Source organism: Lineus longissimus, chromosome 7, assembly GCF_910592395.1.
Source record: "Lineus longissimus chromosome 7, tnLinLong1.2, whole genome shotgun sequence".
In the NCBI taxonomy this organism is placed as follows: Eukaryota; Metazoa; Nemertea; class Pilidiophora; order Heteronemertea; family Lineidae; genus Lineus; species Lineus longissimus.
The window spans coordinates 2,749,703-2,774,290 of NC_088314.1; the positions used below are offsets into that span (position 1 = coordinate 2,749,703).

At 44.4% G+C, this 24,588-nt stretch overlaps 5 protein-coding genes across 7 annotated transcripts; 2 read left to right on the top strand and 3 right to left on the bottom strand.

The window, feature by feature from the left end:
- The first annotated feature begins 103 nt into the window (after positions 1–103).
- LOC135491145 (uncharacterized) lies at positions 104–6,541 on the top strand. 2 transcript variants are annotated; one of them, XM_064776830.1, is made up of 10 exons: positions 104–576; positions 1,650–1,849; positions 2,160–2,374; positions 2,952–3,127; positions 3,383–3,633; positions 3,955–4,077; positions 4,418–4,630; positions 5,056–5,214; positions 5,500–5,749; positions 6,177–6,541. In XM_064776830.1, the coding sequence occupies exons 1-10, from the start codon at positions 574–576 to the stop codon at positions 6,504–6,506; spliced, it is 1,920 nt and encodes a 639-aa protein (XP_064632900.1). In that variant the 5' UTR covers positions 104–573; the 3' UTR covers positions 6,507–6,541. The 2 variants fall into 2 exon arrangements, with proteins under 2 accessions (XP_064632900.1, XP_064632898.1); XM_064776828.1 differs by lacking the exon at positions 104–576 and adding an exon at positions 1,147–1,291.
- A 986-nt stretch (positions 6,542–7,527) lies between these two features.
- Positions 7,528–12,231, top strand: LOC135490659 (uncharacterized). Its single transcript, XM_064775977.1, has 9 exons — positions 7,528–7,618; positions 7,930–8,138; positions 8,663–9,041; positions 9,339–9,580; positions 9,918–10,040; positions 10,397–10,603; positions 10,745–10,897; positions 11,306–11,522; positions 11,830–12,231. The coding sequence occupies exons 1-9, from the start codon at positions 7,616–7,618 to the stop codon at positions 12,127–12,129; spliced, it is 1,833 nt and encodes a 610-aa protein (XP_064632047.1). The 5' UTR covers positions 7,528–7,615; the 3' UTR covers positions 12,130–12,231.
- A 400-nt stretch (positions 12,232–12,631) lies between these two features.
- LOC135490660 (calmodulin-like) lies at positions 12,632–15,063 on the bottom strand. Of its 2 annotated transcripts, none has more exons than XM_064775979.1 (5): positions 14,991–15,063; positions 14,176–14,206; positions 13,765–13,908; positions 13,290–13,532; positions 12,632–12,903 (listed from the first exon to the last, which is right to left on the bottom strand). In XM_064775979.1, exons 1-5 carry the CDS (start codon positions 14,991–14,993, stop codon positions 12,875–12,877), a joined length of 450 nt encoding a protein of 149 aa, XP_064632049.1. In that variant the 5' UTR covers positions 14,994–15,063; the 3' UTR covers positions 12,632–12,874. The 2 variants fall into 2 exon arrangements, with proteins under 2 accessions (XP_064632049.1, XP_064632048.1); XM_064775978.1 differs by lacking the exon at positions 14,991–15,063 and adding an exon at positions 14,352–14,429.
- A 362-nt stretch (positions 15,064–15,425) lies between these two features.
- On the bottom strand, positions 15,426–19,739 carry LOC135490916 (L-methionine gamma-lyase-like). Its single transcript, XM_064776496.1, has 9 exons — positions 19,604–19,739; positions 19,077–19,281; positions 18,538–18,831; positions 18,131–18,303; positions 17,495–17,606; positions 17,158–17,271; positions 16,770–16,910; positions 16,227–16,372; positions 15,426–15,982 (listed from the first exon to the last, which is right to left on the bottom strand). The coding sequence occupies exons 1-9, from the start codon at positions 19,606–19,608 to the stop codon at positions 15,910–15,912; spliced, it is 1,263 nt and encodes a 420-aa protein (XP_064632566.1). The 5' UTR covers positions 19,609–19,739; the 3' UTR covers positions 15,426–15,909.
- Positions 19,740–20,644: 905 nt separating this feature from the next.
- On the bottom strand, positions 20,645–23,478 carry LOC135491079 (tauropine dehydrogenase-like). The gene is made up of 3 exons (XM_064776723.1): positions 22,956–23,478; positions 21,480–22,486; positions 20,645–21,239 (listed from the first exon to the last, which is right to left on the bottom strand). Exons 1-3 carry the CDS (start codon positions 23,003–23,005, stop codon positions 20,917–20,919), a joined length of 1,380 nt encoding a protein of 459 aa, XP_064632793.1. The 5' UTR covers positions 23,006–23,478; the 3' UTR covers positions 20,645–20,916.
- Positions 23,479–24,588: the final 1,110 nt, after the last annotated feature.

The following is a 24,588-nucleotide window of genomic DNA, read 5'->3' on the forward strand; positions in this document are numbered from 1 at the left end:
CTCCAGTCAAGTGTTTAATCATCGTTGGCCCTCCTCACGGTACACATCCTGAACCTCAGATCAACACTCGGCACCCTCGACCGAGCTTATGTGTGGGAGGGGAGGATGATGCGACCGACCCTGGATTTTTCGAGGATGCACGGTACATATACAGTTATGGGTAGATGGCGGTTAATCCCGATACATACTCGACCTAGAATAGGCGTCGAGAACCACTTTGATGTCTCATCAATTGCCTTTCATGACACCAGCAAGAACTTGAATATACATTGGTCATACGTGTATTGACTCAGGCAATTGTTGATGTAAATCTCTACATACTTATGTATTTCTGATATATGATCGAAATTTCCTGAATCTTTATCACTTCGATGCAGATGTCGTTACGTCCATTAACCTGGCGCTTTCAGAAAGTTATTCGGCATCGCGACTCTTTATCTTAGCAAAGAATCAGGCTTTAAAGCAGTCTAATAAACAACCAACTGTTTGGAACCCATACTTGATGAAAGATTATAGTTTGGGTAGACGAATTTTGAGGAACTTCCGACTGAATCCGGGTGGCGCATCAGCATCATGGTAAGTTTCCCCATTGAACCCCGTGGTCCGCAAATAAGGGTTCAGTGTCCAATTACTCAGGCCTAGGCAAAATCAGATTTTATTCCATAACATAGTGAGCTATACATTTTAACCTTATAGGGTTGGTCATAAAATGCGTCTTGTGTCAAATCTCCACATCAGATCAGACACTAGAGCATGTGCTCCAGAACTGCCCAATCTGGGACACTGAGAGACTGGCCACATGGCCATACGGTGCATCCATGGACAATAACAACAATAACGGATGAGGGATGATATAGTTCGCGTGTTTTCCTGGCCAGTTAAAAAAGTTCGATTGGAGAATAACAATAAGAAATCTTTTCCTGAAAAGAAAAATATTATTCATAATAACGGAACAAACTGGTTCGATAATTTGTCTCATTTTTAGGGGCGGAATTCTAAAAACATCGATGAAATCCTTTAGAATTGATTGTTTGCACAAACTTGACAACAAATATTGCAGTAATTACCTATTGATCTGGTGAATTTAATTAAAATTGTCAATACTTACCCGGAGGAGATATGGACAACATACCGATAATAATTAAAGACTGTCCAATGGAGGGATGATATAGTTCGTGTGTTAACATGAAAGACAAAAAGCTTTTCGTTGGAGAGTTCGTATCACTTAAGAAGCAGAGTTTGGATGCAGCGATCACACTCTCTCGACAATTCTTAGCGAGACAAAGCCATGGTAGGTAAATTTTTATAAAAGGTTGAACTCCTTCCTCCTCCGATCGCTTCATTGAAATGTTTCTTACGTCCGAAGATGTGACGTTCCACACCAGGGCCTGGTTCTTCAAAACAAGTTGTGTCACTAACTTTAGCGTTTAAGCTTAACGTGGTATTTTTCCCCTTCGGTTCGGCCGATTAGACTTGACGCCAAGTTTAATCTAAGTAAATGATTCAGGTACAGTGCAAGTGACTCAAATATTTTTATTTAAAAAAATCTACTAAAACGTTTATTGTTTACTCCTAAATTGTAATTTTTGGAAGATCTTTGCCTCTTCAAAACTTTCAAGCGATCATTTTCTTTTCCTTTTCTTCAACAGTGGCAATACGCCTTAATCCTGCTTTTGGTGTTGGTGACGTCATCATTATGCGCAGACGAGCCAGACCTGAAGGGAGCTTACGGGGCGATCTCCACAGCAATAGAGGAAATAAAGAAAAGTCAGTCCGAGTCTTCTACGCAGCTTAAACTCCTGACAGGGCAGACGATGATGATGCAGCTGGCTTCCGAGGAGCGAATCCGGTAAGTTATCGAAAGTGATTGGTCGACAGCAGGAAATGTACCCTCAGTGGCCTACACTAGAGCAGAGTTTCGAACTGTGGAGGTATTTGTTGTCTCATCAACACCGCGAGGGTGGAGCTCAAATGTAGGCCATCATTTTTGCTCCACACGAGCTGTATTGCAGAGTGCGATAATAATTACCGACAGGATTAGGACAGCTTCAACCCTCTGATATAATATTGAAACTGATAGTTTTCTTGCTGACGAATTGTCATAAAAGTTTTGGAAAAAAGGTGTCGCAGTTCCCTGATCGATAATCTTTAATTTTAAGGTCTGAGGGAAGTTCTGGAATCAAACAGAACCGGGTTGTGGAGACGGGCACAAGACCGTATTTCGCCGATTCCTTCACCGGTCGACGAATTGCGGCCGTTCACAACCATGCCAACCATAGAGGCACCGTCGGCATGGGAGAGTTTGTGGCTGTTCTCAACGGCCTCGAGTTCAGAACGAGGCACAATGATTACAGACTGAAAAGGCCATCCACGAGTGAGTGTGACGCAATATATTTCAACATTTCAAAAACTGCGCAGTACTTTTTTAGAGTAGGTTACAATAAGTGTGATTTGACGCCATTTCGGATGAATTTCACTAAAAAAACGGCTTACGATTTCTGCCTTGTTTAGGTGTAGTGCAAAGGGTACTACGTGCATCAAAGGTTTCCTCTAAATCATGAAATAATGCGATTTGATGCGATTCGCATGAATTTTTCCACGCGGTATGCAATCCTTTCTTTGAGTCATTGCGTGTGATGCGTCGCGTGAAGCTTTAAAAGCGCGTGCTTTGTCACAATCGCCCGCAGTGAAGTAAGTTTCCACTGCATGTAATTGCGACAACACACGCGTTACGGCTTTGTTATTTTTTGCTTCACTGCAATCAGAACCTAAAACAGCGTTGCTTTGCGATGCCGCATGTACTGTGCGATGCAAGCGAAATCGCGTTCAGTGGAAGCCTACCGCAAACCTGCCCAAGCCCGGACACGGAACATTATAAGTCCAAGAAAATAGTTCCTAGCACACCTGACAATCTTAAAAAACTAATAATGCTGTGCTGCATGTTTCCGTAGGTAGCAAGACATATAAGGAGGTTGAGGACATACCCTACCCAGATGTACCAGCGGGACTTAAAGGCATGTCACTCGAAAAGCAGATGACAGAAATGAAGGAATGGTTTAAAGCTTGGAGAGATTCGGATCGTTCTAAAAAAGATTCCAATAATAATGACTACAGGAAGTTTTTCAAAGTAAGGTTATCATAAAACAAGGCTTATTGATGCATATATGCGATGTGAATGCAATAAAGTGCAGGGTTTTTTTGAAAAATAGCCAGCTTAAGGCTACATTGTAGGTTCCAAGCCTGAGCAATTTTGACATATGGAGATGGTGTTGAAACATTACCTGGATTGTGTATCATTTACAGTTTAAGTGGTTGTAGTCTTTATGACTTGGCCACTACCAGAATGTTACTAACCCTTTCCCCATCATTTTCTATTCAAAAGCCAAACCTATGCTACCTCGAAGGATTCTGGACACTTCCAAAGAATGCAGACGGTAGCGATTCAGTTGATGAACCCTTCGCTAGCGACCGCCACGCCATTGACGCCTCAACGTGGCATGACTTGCTACAGAAGATACGATTTAGCTCCTACACCGGGAGGAAGGATGCTGGTGAGAACTATGCGTTCTTGCCGACCAAGATCATTGATGTTATCAATGATACCATTCCTGTTTACGCTCAGTGGTTTTATCGGTAGGAAAATATGCTAAATTTCCTTCAGAATCAGCTATAAAGTTCAATGCAGGGACCGAGCAGTATAATTAGTTCGAACTATTTATTTTAATGTTGCCACACGTTTGCACACATATTTGGTTTCTAATTCTTGTAGACCAACAAACTTATTCGAATTGTCCATGAGTAATGCTGATGGGGAGGTAGCTTAATTCTACGTGCACATGCAATCGGCTGCGCTCAGCTGTGATCAACCATGATTTCCACTCACTAAGAAAAACATTAGTTAGGCTACTAAGAATATCAAGGCGTTTTTTTGCTCCACCTATCTCTTGGTTACAGAATTCTCTGCCACCCTCTGAAACAAGATATCCCCCTGAATGGTTTCCGAGTGATAGACGACATCAACTCAAGGCAGCGATTTCATAAGTCACGAGAAGATTTTGCTAATTCTAGGGCTGCGAGGTAGGAATCAGAGTCATGGACCTCTTGTTACTGACGTAATCACTTCCCGGAGTCACATTCTTCCACCTCTCGCGTCTCCATACTTCGTCTGGCTCTACGTCTGTGCACTATCAGTCTCAGAAATAACGCCAAAGCCCTATTTCATCTTTTCAGGATATTGAGCTTAATACTTATATTCCGTCAACTGCATGTACATCCTGTTCTCGAGACAATCGAGTGGCTGATCCAAGTATCCACATGACATCGCACGAGTAGAGTACATGTACGTGATAAAGCGCTTTGAGAATGCGTGCACGGTATACAGCTTTACGGAAGAACTTTCTTTCATTTTTCATCACAGGTTTCAGTTGCACCACGAGCTTGACCAGGGTGGCCCGCTCGACTGGAAGGAAACGGGTCACAAAGCGGCATTCTTGGACAAGTTGATGGAAGATATCCCAGGACTCGACAACTACAATGCAACATTAGAAGATGATGCGTTCGGTTTCAAAGCCTATAAACTTGGCGAGATGGATCCAAACGCAGCTACATTGAATGCCGCTTACTACCATCGGTATGTACACGACGTCAAGATACGGTAAACAGGATGCGAAACAGTACATGTATCTCTTGCACGGTAGACTAAAGGATAGAAGTAAACACTGAATGCAATTTCCTAAATAAACTCTTTTAGCAACAGCGTAAACGTGCGGTAACATGATGTCCAGGACATCAGTAGTGCAAGCATTTTACACCATTGTGTCCGGTCTGCAGCAGCTTCCTCAAGGTCTCCACCTACACCTGCAGTTGCTACATCCCGCTTCACCACGACCAACCATCTCACTCTGGTTCTTCCTCGTCTCCTTTTGCCCCTGGGCCAATTCCGGGAGCTAGTGCAGCTGCCTCTTTTGGAGTCCGCCTTCTTCCATGCGGACAACATGTCCGTACCGCCGGAGGCGTCTGATATCATGTTTTAAAACTCCTGACTTTTTGTTCCAGATATTTCAAAGAATTTAAGAAGGGGGCCATGGGTTCGGGGAATCGGAAGCGAGGCTTTTCAGACCCGTCTGTTTTCATGGCGATGACGTCACAGGAACAGGTAGCGCCATCTACCCTCGCGATGTGTTCAAAGAATGGGAGAAATTGTAAATATTACAAGTACGTCGCCTCAGCTTCTCTGGCCACTTTTGCAACGAACGGTGTAATATTTGTCTCTCCTTTTGAACGATTTTCCATGATAAGACATTCACCAAGAGGGCGCTGACATTAATGCTATGCAAGTTCTGAAACAGAGGTGCAGAAGCTGAATGAAACAGAGTCCAATTACTGTTTTGCCTTTGGTCAACCGACATGCTCTCACACTGTCGGGGTAATATCAAACATCTGTTCTGGACTTTATTTCATAGCCTACCAGAATAATAACTTCATCCTTGTTTTATTTAGACAACGTTGGACCTATGCGATACCCTTGGAAATTATCTACACCACACCGCTTCAGACCTGGAATCCACTTGACCTCGCGTACCACGGGAATTTCAAAGAAGCTCCTGCCGCGGTCGTTACTGGTGGGAGCTTTACGGATGGGAGAATCAAGATGGGTACACGAAATGGTAGGTCAGGTGACAAGGCCTACAATGGCACCAACAGTAATACTTATTACCTGACGCCGAAAGCCTTCTTCACGGGAGGAGAGGTGAGTTGGCGTATGACGCTATTTACCATTCCAGATACTGTATCAAGCGCAGGGTTTGGAGGCTTCAGCGGGGGATGAGGAGTCACTCAAGATTTCGCAACGAACAGGTAGAAATGACGAAGTACGAAGTATAGGCCCATGTACTTTATCGACAACGGTTTTGGAAAAAAAATCCCTTATTCCTAGTGCTAAGTATGAAAGCCGACTCACGAGTGCGTGTACATGTATGATACCGCCGATGAAAGGGATAGAAGAAACTCTATTGTACTCTTATTTGACCCCCGCTGAGAAATGAGTTGACGTGTTATACCAAACACCACGGAATCTCCCTGTGCAACACAGCAATGATGAGGATAAATTAGACAGCTTTACATCTCCGTTTCCTAATAAGGGTGACTTACATATTGTAATTCAATGGTTTCTTCAGATTAGTGAAAAGGATGCTGCCGATACCGCCAAGAATTCAGTCTATGTTCTTGACAAGAACAATGTCGTTCAAGCGGTTAGCTCCTCGGGTATCAGAGTACACCTCCCGAACATTCCCGATGTTGGCGTGCTCCGTCAAAGATGGCCGATCATGCCAGTCCATGGTGAAGGCAGCGCCGTTTGGAAGGAGATGGATGCACTAAAGGATATAATCATGAACGGGCAAACAAACTGTAAAATGCTGTACGAACAGCAATCCTGCAGTGCGAGTGCCACGGGAGGACGAAAGAAGAGAGATATGGAAGAGATTGATCCCGAATTTGACGATTGATTTACTGTTTAAAGTGGAAGCACTGATATATATATATCAATGATACATGTAAATTAAACTTTTCGTCTAGTATTTCTGTAAAGCATTAATTTCGATGCAGGATTTGCCTCGAGTTGCGTCTTCTTCCATTCTCAAAGCAGATCGAAGGTTATTATCTCTACCAATACAGATGTTATAAATTAACGTAGGCGTCAGAATCAGAAATCAGAATCAACAGACCCGTTAGGCGATAGATCAGGTGCCACACCCATAAGAAGAACACACAACCCTGAACATAAAGTGTGTGATGAGTGACACCTGGACATATATTATTTTTCAGATTGTGCATGTGTATCTACATATCAGTTGATTCTGGACTGATCGACCTCTTTGATTCTGGCACCTTCACGTACCTGTGATCCACGAATCGTGGAGTTGGTGAAACAAAATGGCGGCCTGTCTAGACCAAATTGTTAGACACCCGGACATAATCCTCCGGGTTCGAAAACCTCTCCTTCTCCATACATGTTCCCATAATTCAAGGCCACGTCTTATGGCGCTTACGAAATGGTGAACAGCCTCCAGTCAAGTGTTTAATCATCGTTGGCCCTCCTCACGGTACACATCCTGAACCTCAGATCAACACTCGGCACCCACGACCGAGCTTATGTGTGGGAGGGGAGGATGATGCGACCGACCCTGGATTTTTCGAGGATGCACGGTACATACACAGTTATGGGCAAATGGTGGTTAATCCCGATACATACTCGACCTAGAATAGGCGGCGAGAACCACTTTGATGTCTCATCAATTGCCTTTCATGACACCAGCAACAGCCTGAATATATATTGGTCATACGTGTATTGACTCAGGCAATTGTTGATGTAAAATGATCGAAATTTCCTGAATCTTTATCAGTTCGATGCAGATGTCTTTTTACGTCCATTAACCAGGCGCTTTAAAAAAGTTATTCGGCATTGCGACTCTTATCTTTATCTTATCAATGAATCAGGCTTTAGAGCAGTTTAATAAATAGCCAACTGTTTGGAACCCATACTTCATGAAAGATTTAGTTTGGGTGGACGAATTTTGAGGAACTTCCGACTGAATCTGGGTGGCGCATAAGCATCATGGTAAGTTTCCCCATTGAGCCCCGTGGTCCGCAAATGAGGGTTCAGTGTCCAATTACTCAGGCCTAGGCAAAACCAGATTTTATCCCATAACATAGTGAGCTATACATTTTAACCTTATAAGGAAATTCCGCCGGATTCGACGCCGAAATTGCCAGCATGTAGAGAACCAGAGTCTTTCAAGTTGAAAGATATGGGAGAACGAAGGAAATGTTTAGGGCTTAGATAGGTATGTAGTGGGCATCAGTATCTTCCGGAAATCATCTCGAAAAAGTGACCAAAATACTCCAGTGACATTTGCCATCTTTTTCCAGTGGCGTATTAGGTCACTGCTTCTTGTCGTGTTCTTGGCGTCATCGAGGTGTCAGAGCAATTCAGATTTGAGCAAGCTGGAGAGCAAGATGCAGGATATGGAAGAGAAGTTGTCTGCGGTGTCGGGGAAGCTGACTGAGGCTGAAGGTCATCTGAATCTGCTGACTGGCCAGATGATGATGCAACAACTCGCTCACGAGGAGAAGATAAGGTACGGTTGGTCATAAAATACGTCTTGTGTAAAATCTCCAAGTCAGATCAGACACTAGAGCATGTGCTCCAGAACTGCCCAATCTGGGACACCGAGGGACTGGTCACATGGCCATACGGTGCATCCATGGACAATAAATCACAATAAATCACGATGTAATTGATATATACTCACTAGGGCTGTTCGCGCGTTCGTAACGTTTTGGCGACATTGCGAATGTCGCGCACCTATCAACAGTCGCAATAAAGTAAGCTTACATTGTGTTGCACACACCAATGAAGAGCTGAAAATGGGCATACTGTCGTTCACGGAGGCAATTTCCTAGAATATTGTGGTGATACGGATACAGACTTGCTAGAGCAAGTCTTAACGAGACACCTCTTCCTCGATCACAAGAGAATGAACCAATCCCATAGGTTTCTCGGGAAATTTATTTCAATTGCGGAAAAAACTTATAACATAGACATTGTATATATGCTAACTTTATCTTTTCCACGGATGATGTTCTGTTTCGGTCTTTTTAGAACCGACGGTGGCTCTGGGCTAAAGCAAAACCGAGTCGGCCATATCGGAACGCGTCCTTATCACGCTGAGTCCCATACTGGAGGCAGGTATGCGTCCATCCACAACCACAACAACCACATCCGAACCATCGGCATGGGGGAAGTCGTGGCAGTCCTCAACGGCGTCGAGTTTAAGACAAGGCACAATGACTTCCAACTGAAGATGCCTGTGACGAATGACACAACCTTTAAGGCTGTCGAGGACATCCCCTACCCTGAAGTCCCCCCAGAGGTACTGAACAAGGCGACACTGGATGAGCAGATCATCGAACTACGTAGATGGTTCAAGGCATGGAGCGCCTCTTACTATAGAAAGAGAGATTACAGAAAGTACTTCAAGGTATGTAAGTAAACAAAGACACGGGCCAAAGTCAAATGTAGCCAGAAAATGTTGATGCAGTTTGCAACTATAACTGACCCTAACCACCTTTCACCATCCACCTTCGCAACGTCCAGCGCTCTATAACTTCCTCAACGAAATGACCTGGCTGTGTCACATGAATCATCTCGTTCGATTGGTTCAATTCTGATGACTGAGCTGGTGAAGCAGGGTTGCGAGCCTCCGATTTGTCAATATAATTATGTCTATGATATATGCAACATGAGGAATATGGATGCATTTAATGACTAATTTCAGGCCAATGTTTGCTTCATGGAAGGTTTCTGGACCCTCCCGGATGGTTCCGGTAAGGTTGACGAACCCTTTGACAGCGAGCGCCACGCCATCGACGCCGCATCCTGGCATGAATTGCTCCAAAAGATCAGATTTAGTGCTTACACCGGGAGGAAAGACGCTGGAGAGAACTATGCTTTCTTACCGACCAAGATTGTTGATGTCATCAATGGCTCCATTCCTGTTTACGCCCAGTGGAACTACAGGTCAGTAGGTAACTAGAGAAGGCGAGCTGCCTTTTCTGATGAGCAGAGAAATGTCGTAGAGTAGCACTATTCCTACAGATCATAAGAAGTGACGAAGAACGAGAATACTTGTACTTGTCTTAATCTGGGTGCATTAAGTCACCAGCTACTTTACATACTACAAACTTGATACAATTGCTTGACCATTGATTGGGAGACGCTCTGGATCAATATTTTCTGATGGTATACCGTCAGCCTCAGTGTTGTTGTTGTTCTGAGGCAATTTTCATACTTCCTTCCAACCATTCTCAAATAGTCCAACTCTCTCAAGACTGCATGTCTTCTACTTCATATTCAGGATAGTATGCCACCCGATCAGTCGTCATATTCCCCTCAATGCCTTCCGTGTTATCGATGACATCAACGCCAGAAAGAGGAATGGCCAAACCATGAGTGACTTTGCTATGACAAGAGCTGCAAGGTAATACAAATTCACCCTGGAACTATTCTACCATGTTGTCTTCTCCGTTTAATAAGATGTCTTACTGCATCACCCCTCCGCACCACTTCCCGCGACGAAATCAACAGTTCTAGGTTGTCAGCAGCTTCTTTCGTCCACTTCCTACGACCGACATGTACGCGTGAAAGCAGGGATAAAGAGTGAGTCAACCATAAACTCAGACACCTTCCCGTCTGTCCTCACTTCATCAGGCGCCGCGGCGGAGGATTACTATTTGTTCTCGGTCGCCAGTTGCTCACAATTGGCCAACACGGAGAACAGAGAAATTCTCCACCGACCGTCTTATCCTCTCATCTCATCTGATCGCCTCTGTTTAGGTTTCAGCTGAACCCCAGAGGTAGAAGCAACTGGAAGGAGGGGACTCACCGCCGTGACATTATGGATTCGATAATGGAAGAAGTTCCCGGCCTCAACAACGGAGGAGCCAGCCTTGTGGATGATGCCTTTGGGTACCAGGCCGTCCCGATCGGAGCTAGGTCCAACGACCCGGATGGAAAACCATTGAATGTCGCTTATTACCACCGGTAAGGGTAGCATGAGGCAAGATTCGGTGTCGACATGAGTAAAGTATCTGCAGAAGTTAATACCGGGTAGCAGGGTAGCAAAAGCTGTGGTAACTGTTATACATCTTCGATTATTGCAACGTACATCACTTCTATTTTCAGATACTTTTCCGAATTCAAGAAGGGAGCTATGGGAGGAACCGCAAGGAAACGCGGTTATTCAGACCTCGAGGTCTTTATGGCCATGACGACACAACCACGTGTGGCTTCATCCAAAACTACGCTATGCAAGAGAAAGAATTGCAAAGAATACGAGTAAGTTTCCGAATGAATTCCGTCCCCTGGGGAATAAGTCCTAACTTTTTGCTGATGATGGATTTGTGTGCACTGTTTAACCAATGGCCTTGTATGCCAAACTGTTGCACCTGACTATCTTATTCCGAACTGCTTGTCTGTGAGGTTCTGAGATCCCTTTCATACCGTTTCTCTTTCTAGCACTCAATAAACAATGACGGGAAATTGTTGAAAACGCAGGGTATCGTAACACCGGACGGATACACCAGTGCAGTGTTTACAGTGATTCTGTTTCTGATATTTCCCCTCGTTGTTTAGGGAACGATGGAAAACGTGAATGACATGTTTCTCTTTGTTCTCCCATTGGAAGGTCGCCGTCATTCAAGCTGTCAAAAATGTCGTACTCAACAAACTCCATTTCTCTTCTAGACAACGCTGGTCCTATGCCATCCCCCTGGAGATCGTTTACACCACACCTCTTAATAGCTGGAACCCTTTCGACATCCCGTACAGAGGCCCGTCAAGACAAGACAAGATTTCGGCGGCGAACAAGAGAAACGGCGGCTTCACTGTAGACACGGCTTTCAACGGGTCTAACAGCGCGCGGTTCTATCACACGCCAGTAGAATTCTTCAAAGGGGATGAGGTGAGGACATCATTCACGTAGACTAACTGAACATCGGCAACGAGCGTTGCGACTTTTCAAATGACGGACAGCATGATACCTTCAATTTGAATGGTGGGGCTGCCTAATCATTAAAGGTTCTGACCGAATTGCCTCAACCACACGCAAACCCATGGTCATTTGCTGTCCCACTTCCCTAGCTTGTCAGTGTTGCAAACTTTCGTTTTGTCTGCCTAGCTACTTCGCAAATGCCAGAGATAATCAGAGATGGAGATAAACTATATTTCGACCCTCGAAATTTGAATACTCTCGAAATCGATCTTTTCAGGTTTCTGAAGGTGATCAAGCCGACACTGCCCTTGACCGTCTTGGACTTCTTGATAGCAATGGTACCGTCCGCGCAGTCAAGTCGTCAGGTCTCCGTATTCATATCCCAGATATAGAGGGCGTGGGTATGCTCCGTCAAAGATGGCCGGTCGCACCCGTTCATGGTGAGGGCAGCGCTGTCTGGAAGGAGTTAGACGCACTGAAGGACATAACCATGGCTTACAAAGACAACTGTGGTCTGTTCTATGAGAAGGATGCATGTCCCGTGGTACCTACCCCTACTAGCGGCACCAACGCCTAGAATTGCAGTTGATGCTCCTGATGTCGCGTTAACAAGCAGTGTTTCCGTATTAATGTTTAACCACATGTAGTCTGCGGCTAGAATAAAATGTTGCTTTCTTTACATTAGCTGCTTTAGAAGTTCTTTAAAAATTAAATCCAAGGATGACCGATGACGGGTGCGTGGTATTTTATATCTTGCCCACGAGGACGAAAACTGAATGTGATCTCGTCGATCTTAGTGCAGATTTGAATTGACGAAATCAGTGTGTGTGGATCGATGTGCATTTCAGGGAAAATCCAGCTAGTGATATGAACTTGGTGCGGATGTGAACTTGGAAACTATGGCCGAACTGCTCTACATGTTTATGCAAGGTTAATCAAACGGTTGTAGAATCAAGTGGGGAGTACGCAAAGGACGCTAAAGGGAAAGAAGTGCTAATGCTCGAGCAGTAATGAATAAACACTCGTCCTTAGTAATAAAATTGTATAATAATTTATTCAAATACAGATCATTCCGACAAACAGTTCATTGATATTCTTGACCCATTTCTCTGAAAAGCGCATTATCGAAACCCCTAAGGGTATTTTGGATGTGTACGTATTTGTTGTCGCTGACAATGACAGTCCTCCAATATCACGATTCTTGGAAATCGGCATCAAATGAACTCCACAATTTCAAATTGAACTTCGGGCAAATGACTTTTGATGAGAATGTTTTCATGGTATAACTTGCACATCCGTGTGTGACGCGGTTTTCGGACAACTTACTTCGCCGTCATCATTTTCACGAATTCTAAAAGAAATTGATTAAAAATATTTCAGCATAATCAGGTTCGTAAGAAGTGCAAGTAGTTGACTATGAGGAATATAGACAACTTGTTGACAATTCGGCTTTAGATATTAGAAAACGCACGTCAACATATATCTTCACTGACATCAATCGCCTCCCCAACCGAGTGTTGACATGGTTTGGTTCTACAACCTCACTTTCTGTTTAACACGTGCTTTCGAAAGGCTCTTTGATACAAAGAACACCAAGCTTTACATGGCGAGATTCAGAAAACTCAGATAGCTGGAAATCAGCTACAAATCGGGTAACGCGCCATATGGAGATTACAGGCTTCGACTCACGACTCCGACTGTTTGGTCATGGGGCAAATACCTATTCGAGTTACCCACCTTCATAATTGACCTGGCCATCTCCATCAATATCAGCTTCCCTAACCATCTCATCTACCTCCGCATCCGTCAGTTTCTCCCCCAAGTTGGTCATAACATGCCTGAGCTCGGCAGCGCTGATGAAGCCGTTGCCGTCCTTATCGAACACCCTGAATGCCTCGCGGAGCTCGTCCTCTGTGTCCTGGTTCTTCATCTTCTTCGACATCATGGTGAGAAACTCGGGGAAGTCGATTGTACCATTACCTGGAAAGTAATATATTTTACATGTATATTGCAGTCTGGTACATTCTCCAAGCAGATCGAAGAATATCTCTCTGCCAACACTGCAGAATTCAATATATGCGGTCCCGGATGTGTCACAGGTGCAAGACACATCACGACGAAGTTAACATTTACGTAACCTTTGGACAATTCGTTCGTGTCTTTTAATTGGCCCATGACACTATTTCGATGAATGCCGAAGCACTTGACTTACCGTCTGTGTCGACCTCATTGATCATGTCCTGCAGTTCAGCTTCTGTGGGATTCTGACCCAAAGACCTCATGACGGTTCCCAACTCTTTCGTGGTGATGGTGCCATCGCCGTCTTTGTCGAATAGGGAGAAAGCCTCCTTAAATTCTGAAAATTGTAATATTTTGGTTGTTGGTATCTCTGGGCGGAGTAGGAGTGAGGAGTGATGCACACGTATCTTGCGATGATTTATTCCTTATAGTAGCTAGCTCTTGCATGCAAATAATTCTGAGATAAATCATACTCCAGGAAGACTAAGAAAATATAATGATATTACTAACAAACAGCTCAGAAAGGTTCTGGATGGAAGAATATTGAGAAGAATCTCAATGAGAATGGAAAAGATGAAGACGATGAATGTAATAATAAGCTTACCAGCAATCTGTTCTTCTGAGAGTTGATCGGCCTGAAACGCAAAGTGTATCGATTATAATTGACTACTGCTGATGAAACAGGCTAGTTGCCTGCTTATCCAACCATATTTTCAGAACTTGGAAAAATATTTGCAGACCTACAAGACCAGTTTAACCCCATGGTTGGACGTAAATTACCAGAAAGTACATGTTTCCCATATCCACAGGCATGGTTTGTCCAACGTGTTATTTGGGTAGACCTACTCATCATCTCATATTAGATTAGTATGCAAGTCCACGCTCATGATTTATTATTGACTGGACATCTGATAGGCCTGTAGGTCTTTAATCTATCTTGACAACAGCTGGCGACTTGTTTGAATTAAAACTGTTTGTATTTGGTTTAGGGCCAATGTTTTGACAAGACATTTGCATTTTTATGCAGCGAGACTACTCGAAGTGCCTATAATCCAACTATAAGGGTATTTTGATAAATGATTCTGTGCTAGCCTAATGAAACTTCAGGCCAACACTCGGCACTAACGACTGAGCTTCAGTAACGTGTGCACGGGGAGGCCGGAGGATACGACGGACTCTGGGTTTTCGGGGATGCTCGTGTGATGGTACTTCTCAAGTTACCACTTTACGAAGAATACACTCAATTGAGCTAATTTTAATAGTTGCAGTAAATTTAGATAACAGGGAAGTAAATGATAGCAACATCTTGACGACACGTCCTTCTAAGGGGAAGGCCTATACAATGTACAATAGTTCAAACGTGAAAGGTAATAAAGATACATTTTATCAAATGCTGGATAACATATTGTCAAAACTTACCATTTTGCTCTGTGGTGGGTGTCCTGGGTCGTTGCTGGTCGGTTTATAAGTGGAATCTCACAGCCCTTAGCGACCACGCGTTCCAATATCTCACTGAAACCGAGGCCGCAGTGGTGCATGCGGCCTGCATATTGATATCATAACGGATTAAGCGCGAAGGAAAACAAATCAACGACACAATTCTTGGTCACTATTATGGTATATATACAATCACATTTTCGTAATCGATTTATGAACATTATTACCTCACGCACTTTATTGATAGGATATTTAATAGACCTCGCCTAGCGTCGTTAATATTTTACTGAGCCAATGCGTCATCGGTTGTGAATGGGTGGGTACCTGTTACATAACCATGGTTACAGACTAGCAGCCAAGTCAACTGTTGCTATCTGTCTATCTTTATGCCCGCAATTGCAATGCAGCAGTCAAAAATTGACAATAGAACGAAATATTCTTTATTGTGTTCATTTGACAGCTGATGTACATGTAGGGCCTACAGAATATAGACACTCTCTAAGGCACGTCTTCAACGTAATGTTCCACTGAAGGTAAGTTGTCACCTTGACAGGAACATTCATTCACCGCTTGCACTTCATGGCAGTAACTGGAAGGAGCACAACGAAGCATAGAGCAAGGAAAGGGTGTTCTGAGCATCCGCCGGAATCTGAATTGATTAATTGAAACACGAACACTTTCAATTAGGTTAATCTCACTCACAGGCCACAGGCTAAAAAATTGCCTACAGATTATCAAATAGTCATTGGTAGACGAATGATAACTAATGTCTGAGTAATCACAAATGTCACGAAGCGATAGCTTGATCACAATTCAATTCTTTCAGGAGTTTTCTGCATATTCAGTGCCTCTGCCAGCTCCATGTGGTTTGAGAAAAGGTCAAGGCCAAATTTCGACACGACTAATCTGATTTGACCTTCGACAGCGCCTGTGCTAGGTCCTTTTGAAGGTCGTCCGGGTCCTCGAGTCCCACGCTAAAAAAAAGGAAATATCGATGAGATCACTGTACGTTTTCATCTATGCAAGATCGTCAGTTTAACCATAATCGGAGGAGAACAGACAGCGTGCCCAAATTCGGACATATCGGACCGCATATCTTCCAAATCCGACAATAAAGGATGCTATACTGTTAGCTGCAATATATGTCACTTTCGGTTGCCACGGTAACACGATGTCCTAGTCAGAGTTCCTTTGACTTGTTGTGGACCCTCGTCTCACCTGAACCGAATGAGACCAGGTGTGATCCTCCCCGTCCGTCTTTCCTCGTCCGACATGACCATCGAGCCGTGGGTCATGGTCGCGGGATGCTCAATCAAGGACTCGACGCCTCCTAATGATACCGCCAGGTGAATCAACTTGACACCCTGGAACAAAACAAAATTGAACTCGTTCATTTCAATTTTATCATTTAGTCATCAAACGGGTTGATTAACGTCTGTGCGTTCCTAAAAGCTTGGGGATGTACACTGTAATACGATAATATGCAGTGTTACAATCCCTCTTAACAAAATTTTAAAATATTTCTCAAATAAACGTCTGAGAGTTTTAAGACCGAGATATAACGTAATATGTATTCTGAAGATAGGTCTTGTGTTTGTCTAAAAGGAGCCGCAATCTATATAGCAACCTTCCACCTTTTCCTCAAACCGCCTCCGTCAACCGTATAGTACGCCTTATACCCTGATTTTCCTGAAGTTCACTGAAAAGCTGAGAACTTCCAAAACACGTCGAAATAGGGTTGGAAAACTACATGGTTCTAACCTCGACTAATGTCTTTCCCGCCTCAATTCCACCCTTGATTTCGAAGGAGATCATGCCGCCAAATCCTTTTGGCGACATCTGCCTCTTGGCGATTTCGTGAGAGGGGTCTGAGGGAAGGCCCGGGTAGTGAACGCGGGCAATCTGCAAAAACAAACGAAGTATACTCTGGCCGATAAAGCATTTTCCTACAGAGAATGCGAGACAAGATTGTACTAATTCACCATTTCAGAGTGTTGTTGCTGTGAAGCATAAGTCAACAGCGCTTTTTTACCAAACTGCATGCTTCGTTTTCGTTGTGCTTATAGTGAGTGGTACCCACAACATGGCTAGTAGAGTTGGTACGTTTTCTTCTCCTCTTTATTAAGAAAACATACGTTATATAGGATACCTTTGGGTGTTTCTCGAGGAATGTCGCAAGTTTAAGAGCGGTTGAGCTTATCCGTTGCATTCTAATTGGCAGTGTCTTTATGCCTCTAATAAGAAGGGATGCATCCCATGGAGACTGCAGGAGAGAGAAAATTTGACTATACATTAAATCTCCGGGTGATGTTGTCTCGACGAAATGCTACTACCAGAATCATTCTTAAAGAGAATCTAGATTCTAATTCTGAATAGATAGACGATGCTATTACAAAACCGGTGCAAATATCACTATTTGTCGAGAAGCATTTATCATTGTGTCGGCCAGGGGTTTTCTTTTTGAGTAGTGATAGTTTTATACTTACAAGAGTAGCACCCATAGTGACTGCGATCACCTTTATCTTCTTCCAAAGTTCCACCGTTCGCAATGTCAAGCAGCCTCCGAGGAGGTCTGAGTGACCGCCAAGATACTTGGTGCTGGAAGGAAACAAAGGTTTACCTGAAAAACCCATCTTGACCCCCCCCCCCCCCCCCCCCCAGTGTCATTCTATATCGGAGTGGGATCGGTAATGCTACCTCTTTGGCGTTTTCCAACTACTAAATGGCACTCCTCGGATAATATGCATAAAATCGTCACCTGGAAATCGCCCCTTTTCACATTGGTCCCACGGACACATGATACACTCCGGACGCAGTAGACCGGCCTCGTCCTGCCGCCCGGTAAAAGGCGGAAGGATGATCAGGATGACGGAATGGACTGCATAGGAGTCTAACACATGATGTCTTACCGGTTATTTGGCTTGGACTCGTCGATCCCTTTGTTCGGGCATTTTCACGGGTAGACCAGGGACACAAACAATGGGAGGTATCATAGGACCACCCCTAAGAAATGGCGTTGGGCCTCGTCCGACAGTGACCGAGGTCCTGTGTACTTTATTGGCAGACGACGTGGCACCTTACGACAAAATGCAATCAACTCCGGAAGGGAAAATCAAACTTACCAACTATGCATGGAAATATCGATGCCATATTTTATGGGCTGCTGAAGGTAAGGAGAGGCAAACGTGCAGTCCACGAATGTTACCAAGTTTGGGTGATCTTTGCCTAATTTTCCAAATTCCTCTAGATCTAAAACATCAATGGTCGGATTCCGTGGGACTTCCGCGTAAAGTAACTGAAAAGGTGGTGAAGTACCAATAATAAAATAGCGAAGAGATGGCTCAGGCTAACCAATAACTGGACTTTATTTACCTTAGTTTGGATTATGCCCGATGGACCCGCAAACTGTTATGAAAACATACGCACATCATCATAAGCATGTAGGCCCTACATCAATGCAGTTAGAACGAGTTGAACATGTTTTACAAAAATTAAATATCGCAGAAGGCGAGTGTATCCAAGGACCTACCTTGGTATTGGGTTTGATTGCTTCCCTGTACTCCTTTACATTATTAGCCTCAATAAATGACACCTCAATCCCCAACCTGAGCAGCGTTCCCTTAGCGAACACGAGCGTCCCGCTGTAGACTGGCTCACAAATGACCACGTGATCTCCAGCAGAGAGCAAGCCAATCAGCGTCGTGGTAATGGCCGCCATTCCGGAAGTAAATACAATGCTTCCTGCTCCACCCTCCAAAGCGTTGATGCTGCATTCTGCAGCTTCACAGGTCGGATTGCCAAGTCGAGAGTATATGTAACCGCCCTGGGAATTAAAAAGGAAATGATTCAAATGTCATGCTGATAAAAGCGTTGAATATGAAAAACTAACAGACAGTTACATTTCTTTACCACGACGTCCTGCTTTAGGGCATACCTGATGAATTGTTTTTTGTCTGGTAATTAGGGCAATGAGATGCCGTTCATCGACTGTTGATAACGTTACTAAATTTTGATTCAGTGTTGCGGTTTTGACTGCTCCAGAAATATCACGAATATGCAGTCACTTACATTTTGAAGGACGCCCAAATACTGATCAATAGAGATGGTTTTGTAAGTAGAGGAATGATATATTGGTGTGGTCAGAGGCTCACAGTCGGTCCGTGTCACATGGAGTCGGGAAGACGCTATCGCCAGTGAGTCGACTTCAACATCTTCCGGGGAAAGACCATTAGCTTTGACATCTAATTCCGACTTAGGCGGGTTCCAATGGACACTAAGGAAAGGTACAAAGAAAGGGTATCGTTAAGCTTATACTGTAAATACATTCATGGTCTAATGAATCTCCATGATCATGACCCTTCAAGGACATACTCGGTATCTAACTGGACTTCGAGGGGAAGTTTGGGCATCATCCGTTATAAGGTGTCGGAGGAGCAGGGACTCGAGATGTTATGCAGTTATGTAGCCCTTTGTCCTACATGTAGGTGGGATAGGAAAAGGTCTCCGGCTGAGTCGAAGCAACGGGACGAAAGAGCTGTACACAGTAATTCTCCAATGACACCCAGCCACCACAGATTGTAAATTGACAAGCCTACCTCATTGTTGAAGTAGTTGACGAGTCTCAAATGCCGTGTACAGCCAGCTCGGTGCACTGGTCAGTAGGCCCTGTTCTACTGTATTGCACCACTTATATACTGAACAATCTATTAAAACTATATTAAGGCCAAGTCAGAAATGTATGCATGTCGCAATCATGACTCACGGTACATAATACTCAATCATGTACTCGTACTCGAAGTCCCTGGGACAAAAACTTGTTATACTGGGTGAGGTGTTTCCATGATACGACTGCATTTTTGGGCCATCGATATTGCTATCTGGTATGACAGGCGGGCATAAGTGGTTCCTGGTGGCGGTATCACTGAGGATTGATCTACAATCCGGGCTCACTGGACCGGCCTCGTCCTGTCGACCGGTGTAACATCTGTGGTTGTTCCCCATGTGTCAGTGTTTCCAAACAATAGGCAGCTAGAGAGACCACGACTTTTCAATAGGGGGGATACACAGAAAAACTTGTCAATCTATTTTTGAGCGTTCCCAAACAATGAGGGGAAACACTCAAAAACAGAAACACTCAAAAACATTACACCGGGAAGGGTAGACAATCAGGATGACGTAATGGACTGCGAAGGACTCCATGAGCTGCCTGAGCGACACCATGCGACCGAAGTATGAATCGTCCACATAGTCTTGGACGCGACGAGGTGAGGGTGAGAATGGCCCGGAGGAGTGTTTGGGTAGAGGACATGCGATCCTATAGAACCCGTCTTCAGATCCCACCCCCGGAATTAGAATGCTGCTTTCCTTTGCCTCTTCGTCAATAGATCGATACTCCCCAATACTTTGGTAACTCGGGAATACCTAAGATCAGACTCGAATCTTTGATTGAACAGCCCGCACCACCGTGAATCACGACGGACTGGCAAGGAGTCCAAACCGCTGCGAACTACGGGTGGCACTTAAGACGAGATTTAGGTGTGATGTGGAACAGACATGTCAAAACTTCAATCACATCATGAAGACTTGACAGTGAGCCATCGATCCTGAATCACTGCAGACATTTAGACAACGTAAAGTTAAATCTGCATTAGAAGTGCTTTCTGTTTTATTTTTCCGGCAAATATAATATAATACCAAATACAAAGCTATATGCTCATTACACACTACAATTCTCGCACTAATTGTATATTAACAATCCCAACAGATGAAGGTCATCTAAAAAGCCAACGTGTTCGGTCTTGAAAGACGAGCACCCATGTTTCGCGTAAATCAATTAGCGTAGGACGCAACTACTATGTCGTACTATTTGGGTCCTAAATGTAACGTCTATAAAACGTCTATAAACGTCTTAGAATTTGACGGGATGATGAATCACTTGAGAAACCCGTCGGCCGCCTGGATCAGTTATATCGACATCTTCCTTCAATATCGCCTCCAGAGTAACAAGTCCGTAGGCCTGCGGGGCCCTTGTCTCCTTCACGTCCTTCCCAGTAAGCTTTCCATCAACCAAGAATTCCTTCCCCAGAGTCTTCTGAGCCCAGTATACTACTTTGTCCAGGGAGGGAGTAGGGACACAGGCGATGTCTGCAATACCTTTAATCACAGCAAGGCCAAACGTAATATCTTCAGTCATGTAGCGGAACTTGAAATTCGGTAGAAATTGGCCGTCATCTGCAAAGAAAGAACAAAAGTCTGTTATTTACAATTTTGACCATATGTCTGAGACGCCTGTACGAAGACCTGTCACGAAGACCTGCCTCAAAGACCAATGCATAAACATAGATATAGGTTGGTTGAACGAATCTCATGTCCATTGGTGCCAGATTCAAACGATATGCGATATCGTCGTATGAGACCAACGATATTCGAAATCGATGTACGACAAAACTCGCAACACGTGCGTGTACCAACCTGTTTTGATACACGGATGTGTCAGTCCCTGGTATCCCTTATTCGTCCTTAGGCAGGTCGTCAGGGTGGACCTGTCACCAATCTCATCATACGTCACATTCAACCAGTCGTAGATATGCTTGACGTTGTTCAAATTGACGCCAGGGACCTGGTCCATGATACTCTTGGCGACCGCTAGGACCTCGTCACTCACACTTCCCATTAGATCGCCGGTCTCCAGCGTGACCCCCGTATAAAATAGCGGAGCTTTGTTCTGGGGTTTGCCGTCCCAGTTTACCCACTGCCCGTACATAATGATTGGATGAAGGACAGAGTTCGGCGCCGTAAGAGTAATGCCAAGAAGATGTCCCTTGATTTTCAACTGCGGGTGATCACCCAGCATGTACTGAAAAGACGCTAAATGATTGTGATGAAACGCAGAGGGCTTTCGCGGCCGGTGGATAGCTCCATCCATCACAGCCTTTGTCGCCAAGAGCTCTACAGATGTGCCAAATTTCTTAATTCTACACGCCCAAGGTAGACTTTCAAAGACCATCACAGTACACAAGTCCGACCGCTCCTTCAGGATCCCGCGCAGCTGAAACTCGAACCCATTCGCCCCTGGGAGACCAATGATTGTGCTTTGCTCCCCGACATACGGCGCCATAGCGTCGAAATACTGTTTGTGCGCAAATGCAGGGACACAGAGTATTATGATCTGAGCACCAGGGACGACGTATTGTGGATCCTTTGAAACCCTGAATGGTTCAACGTTGACTTCCACATCTTCGCCACTCATTCCGCCACCTTTGATTTCTATTTTGAAGGTTCCTGACTCCATAGCTTTGGTCCAGCGTTCCGCCTCATCGGCGTAGAGAGTCAAGACGCGGGATTCGACGCCGGGTCGTGAAGCGGCAAGGCCGGCAAGGATGTGCGCGCCATTGCCACCCCCACAAATACAAACAGACAATCGTTCCTTGGTCTTGATTTTCGTCGTGGCTCGATGTGCTGGAACGTTATCCGTGAAACTGAAAACGGAAGTTGAAAGTTATGAGGAACGAAACACTTTAAACAAAGGACTACGTCTTAAATCTCATCAGCCTACCATCATTTGCCTACACAAGGAATATTATTTGTGTGTGAAATGCCACCACACAAATGGATTTCAGACCCTGACCCGGCCCACGGATCCGACTTCCACGTACTGTTTGAGAACCAGCTTGGACACTCTCCTCACGTCCTAGTTCCGCATGCGCCCAGTCACTGGCAACAGGCAGTGGCCCAAGGGTTGTTGGTTGGTATAGACCCTTTTACACCATGCGGAGGTAGTCATTGCGGGCCCAAGCAAAGCTTAATATAGGCACAACGAACAAAATATCATGTGGTGTGCGAACATGCGTTATTTTGTTTGCTGCGGTGGCTTCTTCTAGCCAGTGTGAGGGCATCTATATGTAAAATGTGCAGATCAGAAGAAAGTTATTTGTGACTGTGACTTACCCAAACACCTCGTGTATGATAGACACGCTGGAGGCAAGTAGAGCGGCCATGCTGTTACTTTGAGATGGATCCCCGAGTGGCCTGATTGTCCAAGGACGATATCCCAAGTCGTTAATCGAACTGTGCGATGTCGAAATTGTGAGAAACCACTACCAGTTCACCAAACATACTTTCAGCAAGGAACTATAGGCTCACGTGGTTGTACACAAGCCATACTTCTCGGCCGATAGGTTCGACAACAGCGAACGCCTGAGTAGATGAGAGCTTGGCTATACCTATACAAATATAACACAGATAAAGCAGAATTCATCTGAATTTCATTTCAGGATAGCACGGTACAAACACAAACAGAATGTAGGTCTTTGCCGGCTCAATTTCTACAGTCATGTCACATAATGAACGACACTCAATGCTGGCACGAAACTGTCGTCGTTTATTGTCCAGGTCATCAGTACCTAGATAATAGAGTTATCGATCCGTCTCATTTCTCAAACGAGACCCAGATGAGAGCTGCTGTATTACATTAGGTCAAGGCTTCAAATAGTGAACTATCGCAGTATCGATGTACGTTGTATACCCCGGGAATTTTCCATGTTATTCATTGGTCGATAGGCATAGGCCTATTATCAGTAGGGAGGTTGCGTCTAGGTGAACTGAATATGAAGGCTGTAGGCCTACTAATATAGGTATTTAGAACATTTTGATCCGGACCGATGCCACTGAGCCGTGTCCGAAATTAAACGTATCTGCTCCAACTTGACATCTCATTGAAAATTGTCACCGGACCTCCGTGTATTCTGCTCGCTGGTACGGGCGAGGACTTCGAATTTCATTTTTTCCTGCTCCACACACAAAAGGCCCAACATATTAAAATGTTCCAGTATTATTTTACGACTGTTGTGAAAGATGACTGCAATTCAATTTCGAAGTTGAATTCATACGGAGTCGTACTCGTGCGCAACGTCTCTATTTTTTAACTGCAGGCAGTCTTGAGAAAGGCCAAGGATGTTTCAAACAGAAAACTAGGATAGTGAAAGACAATACTTTTGTCCTTCAGAAGAATTTTGTTCTCCTACGATGGTTACAGGTACGGCTTGCTATAGGCCTACCTGGATAACCCAGCCTGAACATTTGTTAGTTCAGTTTAGTTTGAGTTATATTTGCCGAGTGTTGATTGATCTCATGGTCTATCGCTGTTTCAGGGAATGTTTCTTTACAGAATGGGAAGCTTGTAAATCTCGTGAACAGTGGAGATGCATGTCGCTGCCGGTTGGCCTTCGAGTCATCCACTGGGATTCATCATAGCCATTGCTGTTCATAGCCCATGATATATGAAGGTATGAAGATGCCTCAAATTTACGTACAAAACCCACGGCTCCGCCTCGGACGTCTGATTGCTCCAAGAGCTATCCGATCGAGCGGTCTTGAGTATACCGCCAAGGACCTCCAGCTAGGTATTAATTCTTAACCCATGTCACTGTTACCAATCTATGGTGTTTAGGTTTAAAAGGGGTTTTGTGGATCACTTCTCCAAAAGGATCACAGGTGGGTCGAAGTCTAGGCCCAGCTATGATCCAGAGTAGTTTTGAATAATATACTTTAAATGTCCAGGGTCGGGATCAGCTGACCTGGA

Excerpts from the sequence above, each read along its gene's own strand:
- LOC135490659 (XM_064775977.1), top strand. Across the intron at positions 10,041-10,396 it reads GCTATGACAAGAGCTGCAAG|GTTTCAGCTGAACCCCAGAG; the intron begins GTAATACAAATT and ends GCCTCTGTTTAG. Across the intron at positions 11,523-11,829 it reads AATTCTTCAAAGGGGATGAG|GTTTCTGAAGGTGATCAAGC; the intron begins GTGAGGACATCA and ends CGATCTTTTCAG.
- LOC135491079 (XM_064776723.1), bottom strand. The coding sequence starts at position 23,005 with ATGGCCGCTCTACTTGCCTCCAGCGTGTCTATCATACACGAGGTGTTT. Across the intron at positions 22,487-22,955 it reads ATCATACACGAGGTGTTTGG|TTTCACGGATAACGTTCCAG; the intron begins GTAAGTCACAGT and ends TTCCGTTTTCAG. Across the intron at positions 21,240-21,479 it reads ACATCCGTGTATCAAAACAG|ATGACGGCCAATTTCTACCG; the intron begins GTTGGTACACGC and ends CTTTCTTTGCAG.
- LOC135490916 (XM_064776496.1), bottom strand. Across the intron at positions 17,272-17,494 it reads TCACTATGGGTGCTACTCTT|TCTCCATGGGATGCATCCCT; the intron begins GTAAGTATAAAA and ends TCTCTCCTGCAG. Across the intron at positions 16,373-16,769 it reads CGGGAAAGACATTAGTCGAG|GGTGTCAAGTTGATTCACCT; the intron begins GTTAGAACCATG and ends GTTTTGTTCCAG.
- LOC135490660 (XM_064775978.1), bottom strand. The coding sequence starts at position 14,384 with ATGCCTGTGGATATGGGAAACATGTACTTTCTG. Across the intron at positions 13,909-14,175 it reads CTCAGAAGAACAGATTGCTG|AATTTAAGGAGGCTTTCTCC; the intron begins GTAAGCTTATTA and ends TACAATTTTCAG. Across the intron at positions 12,904-13,289 it reads TGGCCAGGTCAATTATGAAG|AATTCGTGAAAATGATGACG; the intron begins GTGGGTAACTCG and ends AATTTCTTTTAG.
- LOC135491145 (XM_064776830.1), top strand. Across the intron at positions 2,375-2,951 it reads ACTGAAAAGGCCATCCACGA|GTAGCAAGACATATAAGGAG; the intron begins GTGAGTGTGACG and ends ATGTTTCCGTAG. Across the intron at positions 4,078-4,417 it reads GCTAATTCTAGGGCTGCGAG|GTTTCAGTTGCACCACGAGC; the intron begins GTAGGAATCAGA and ends TTTTCATCACAG.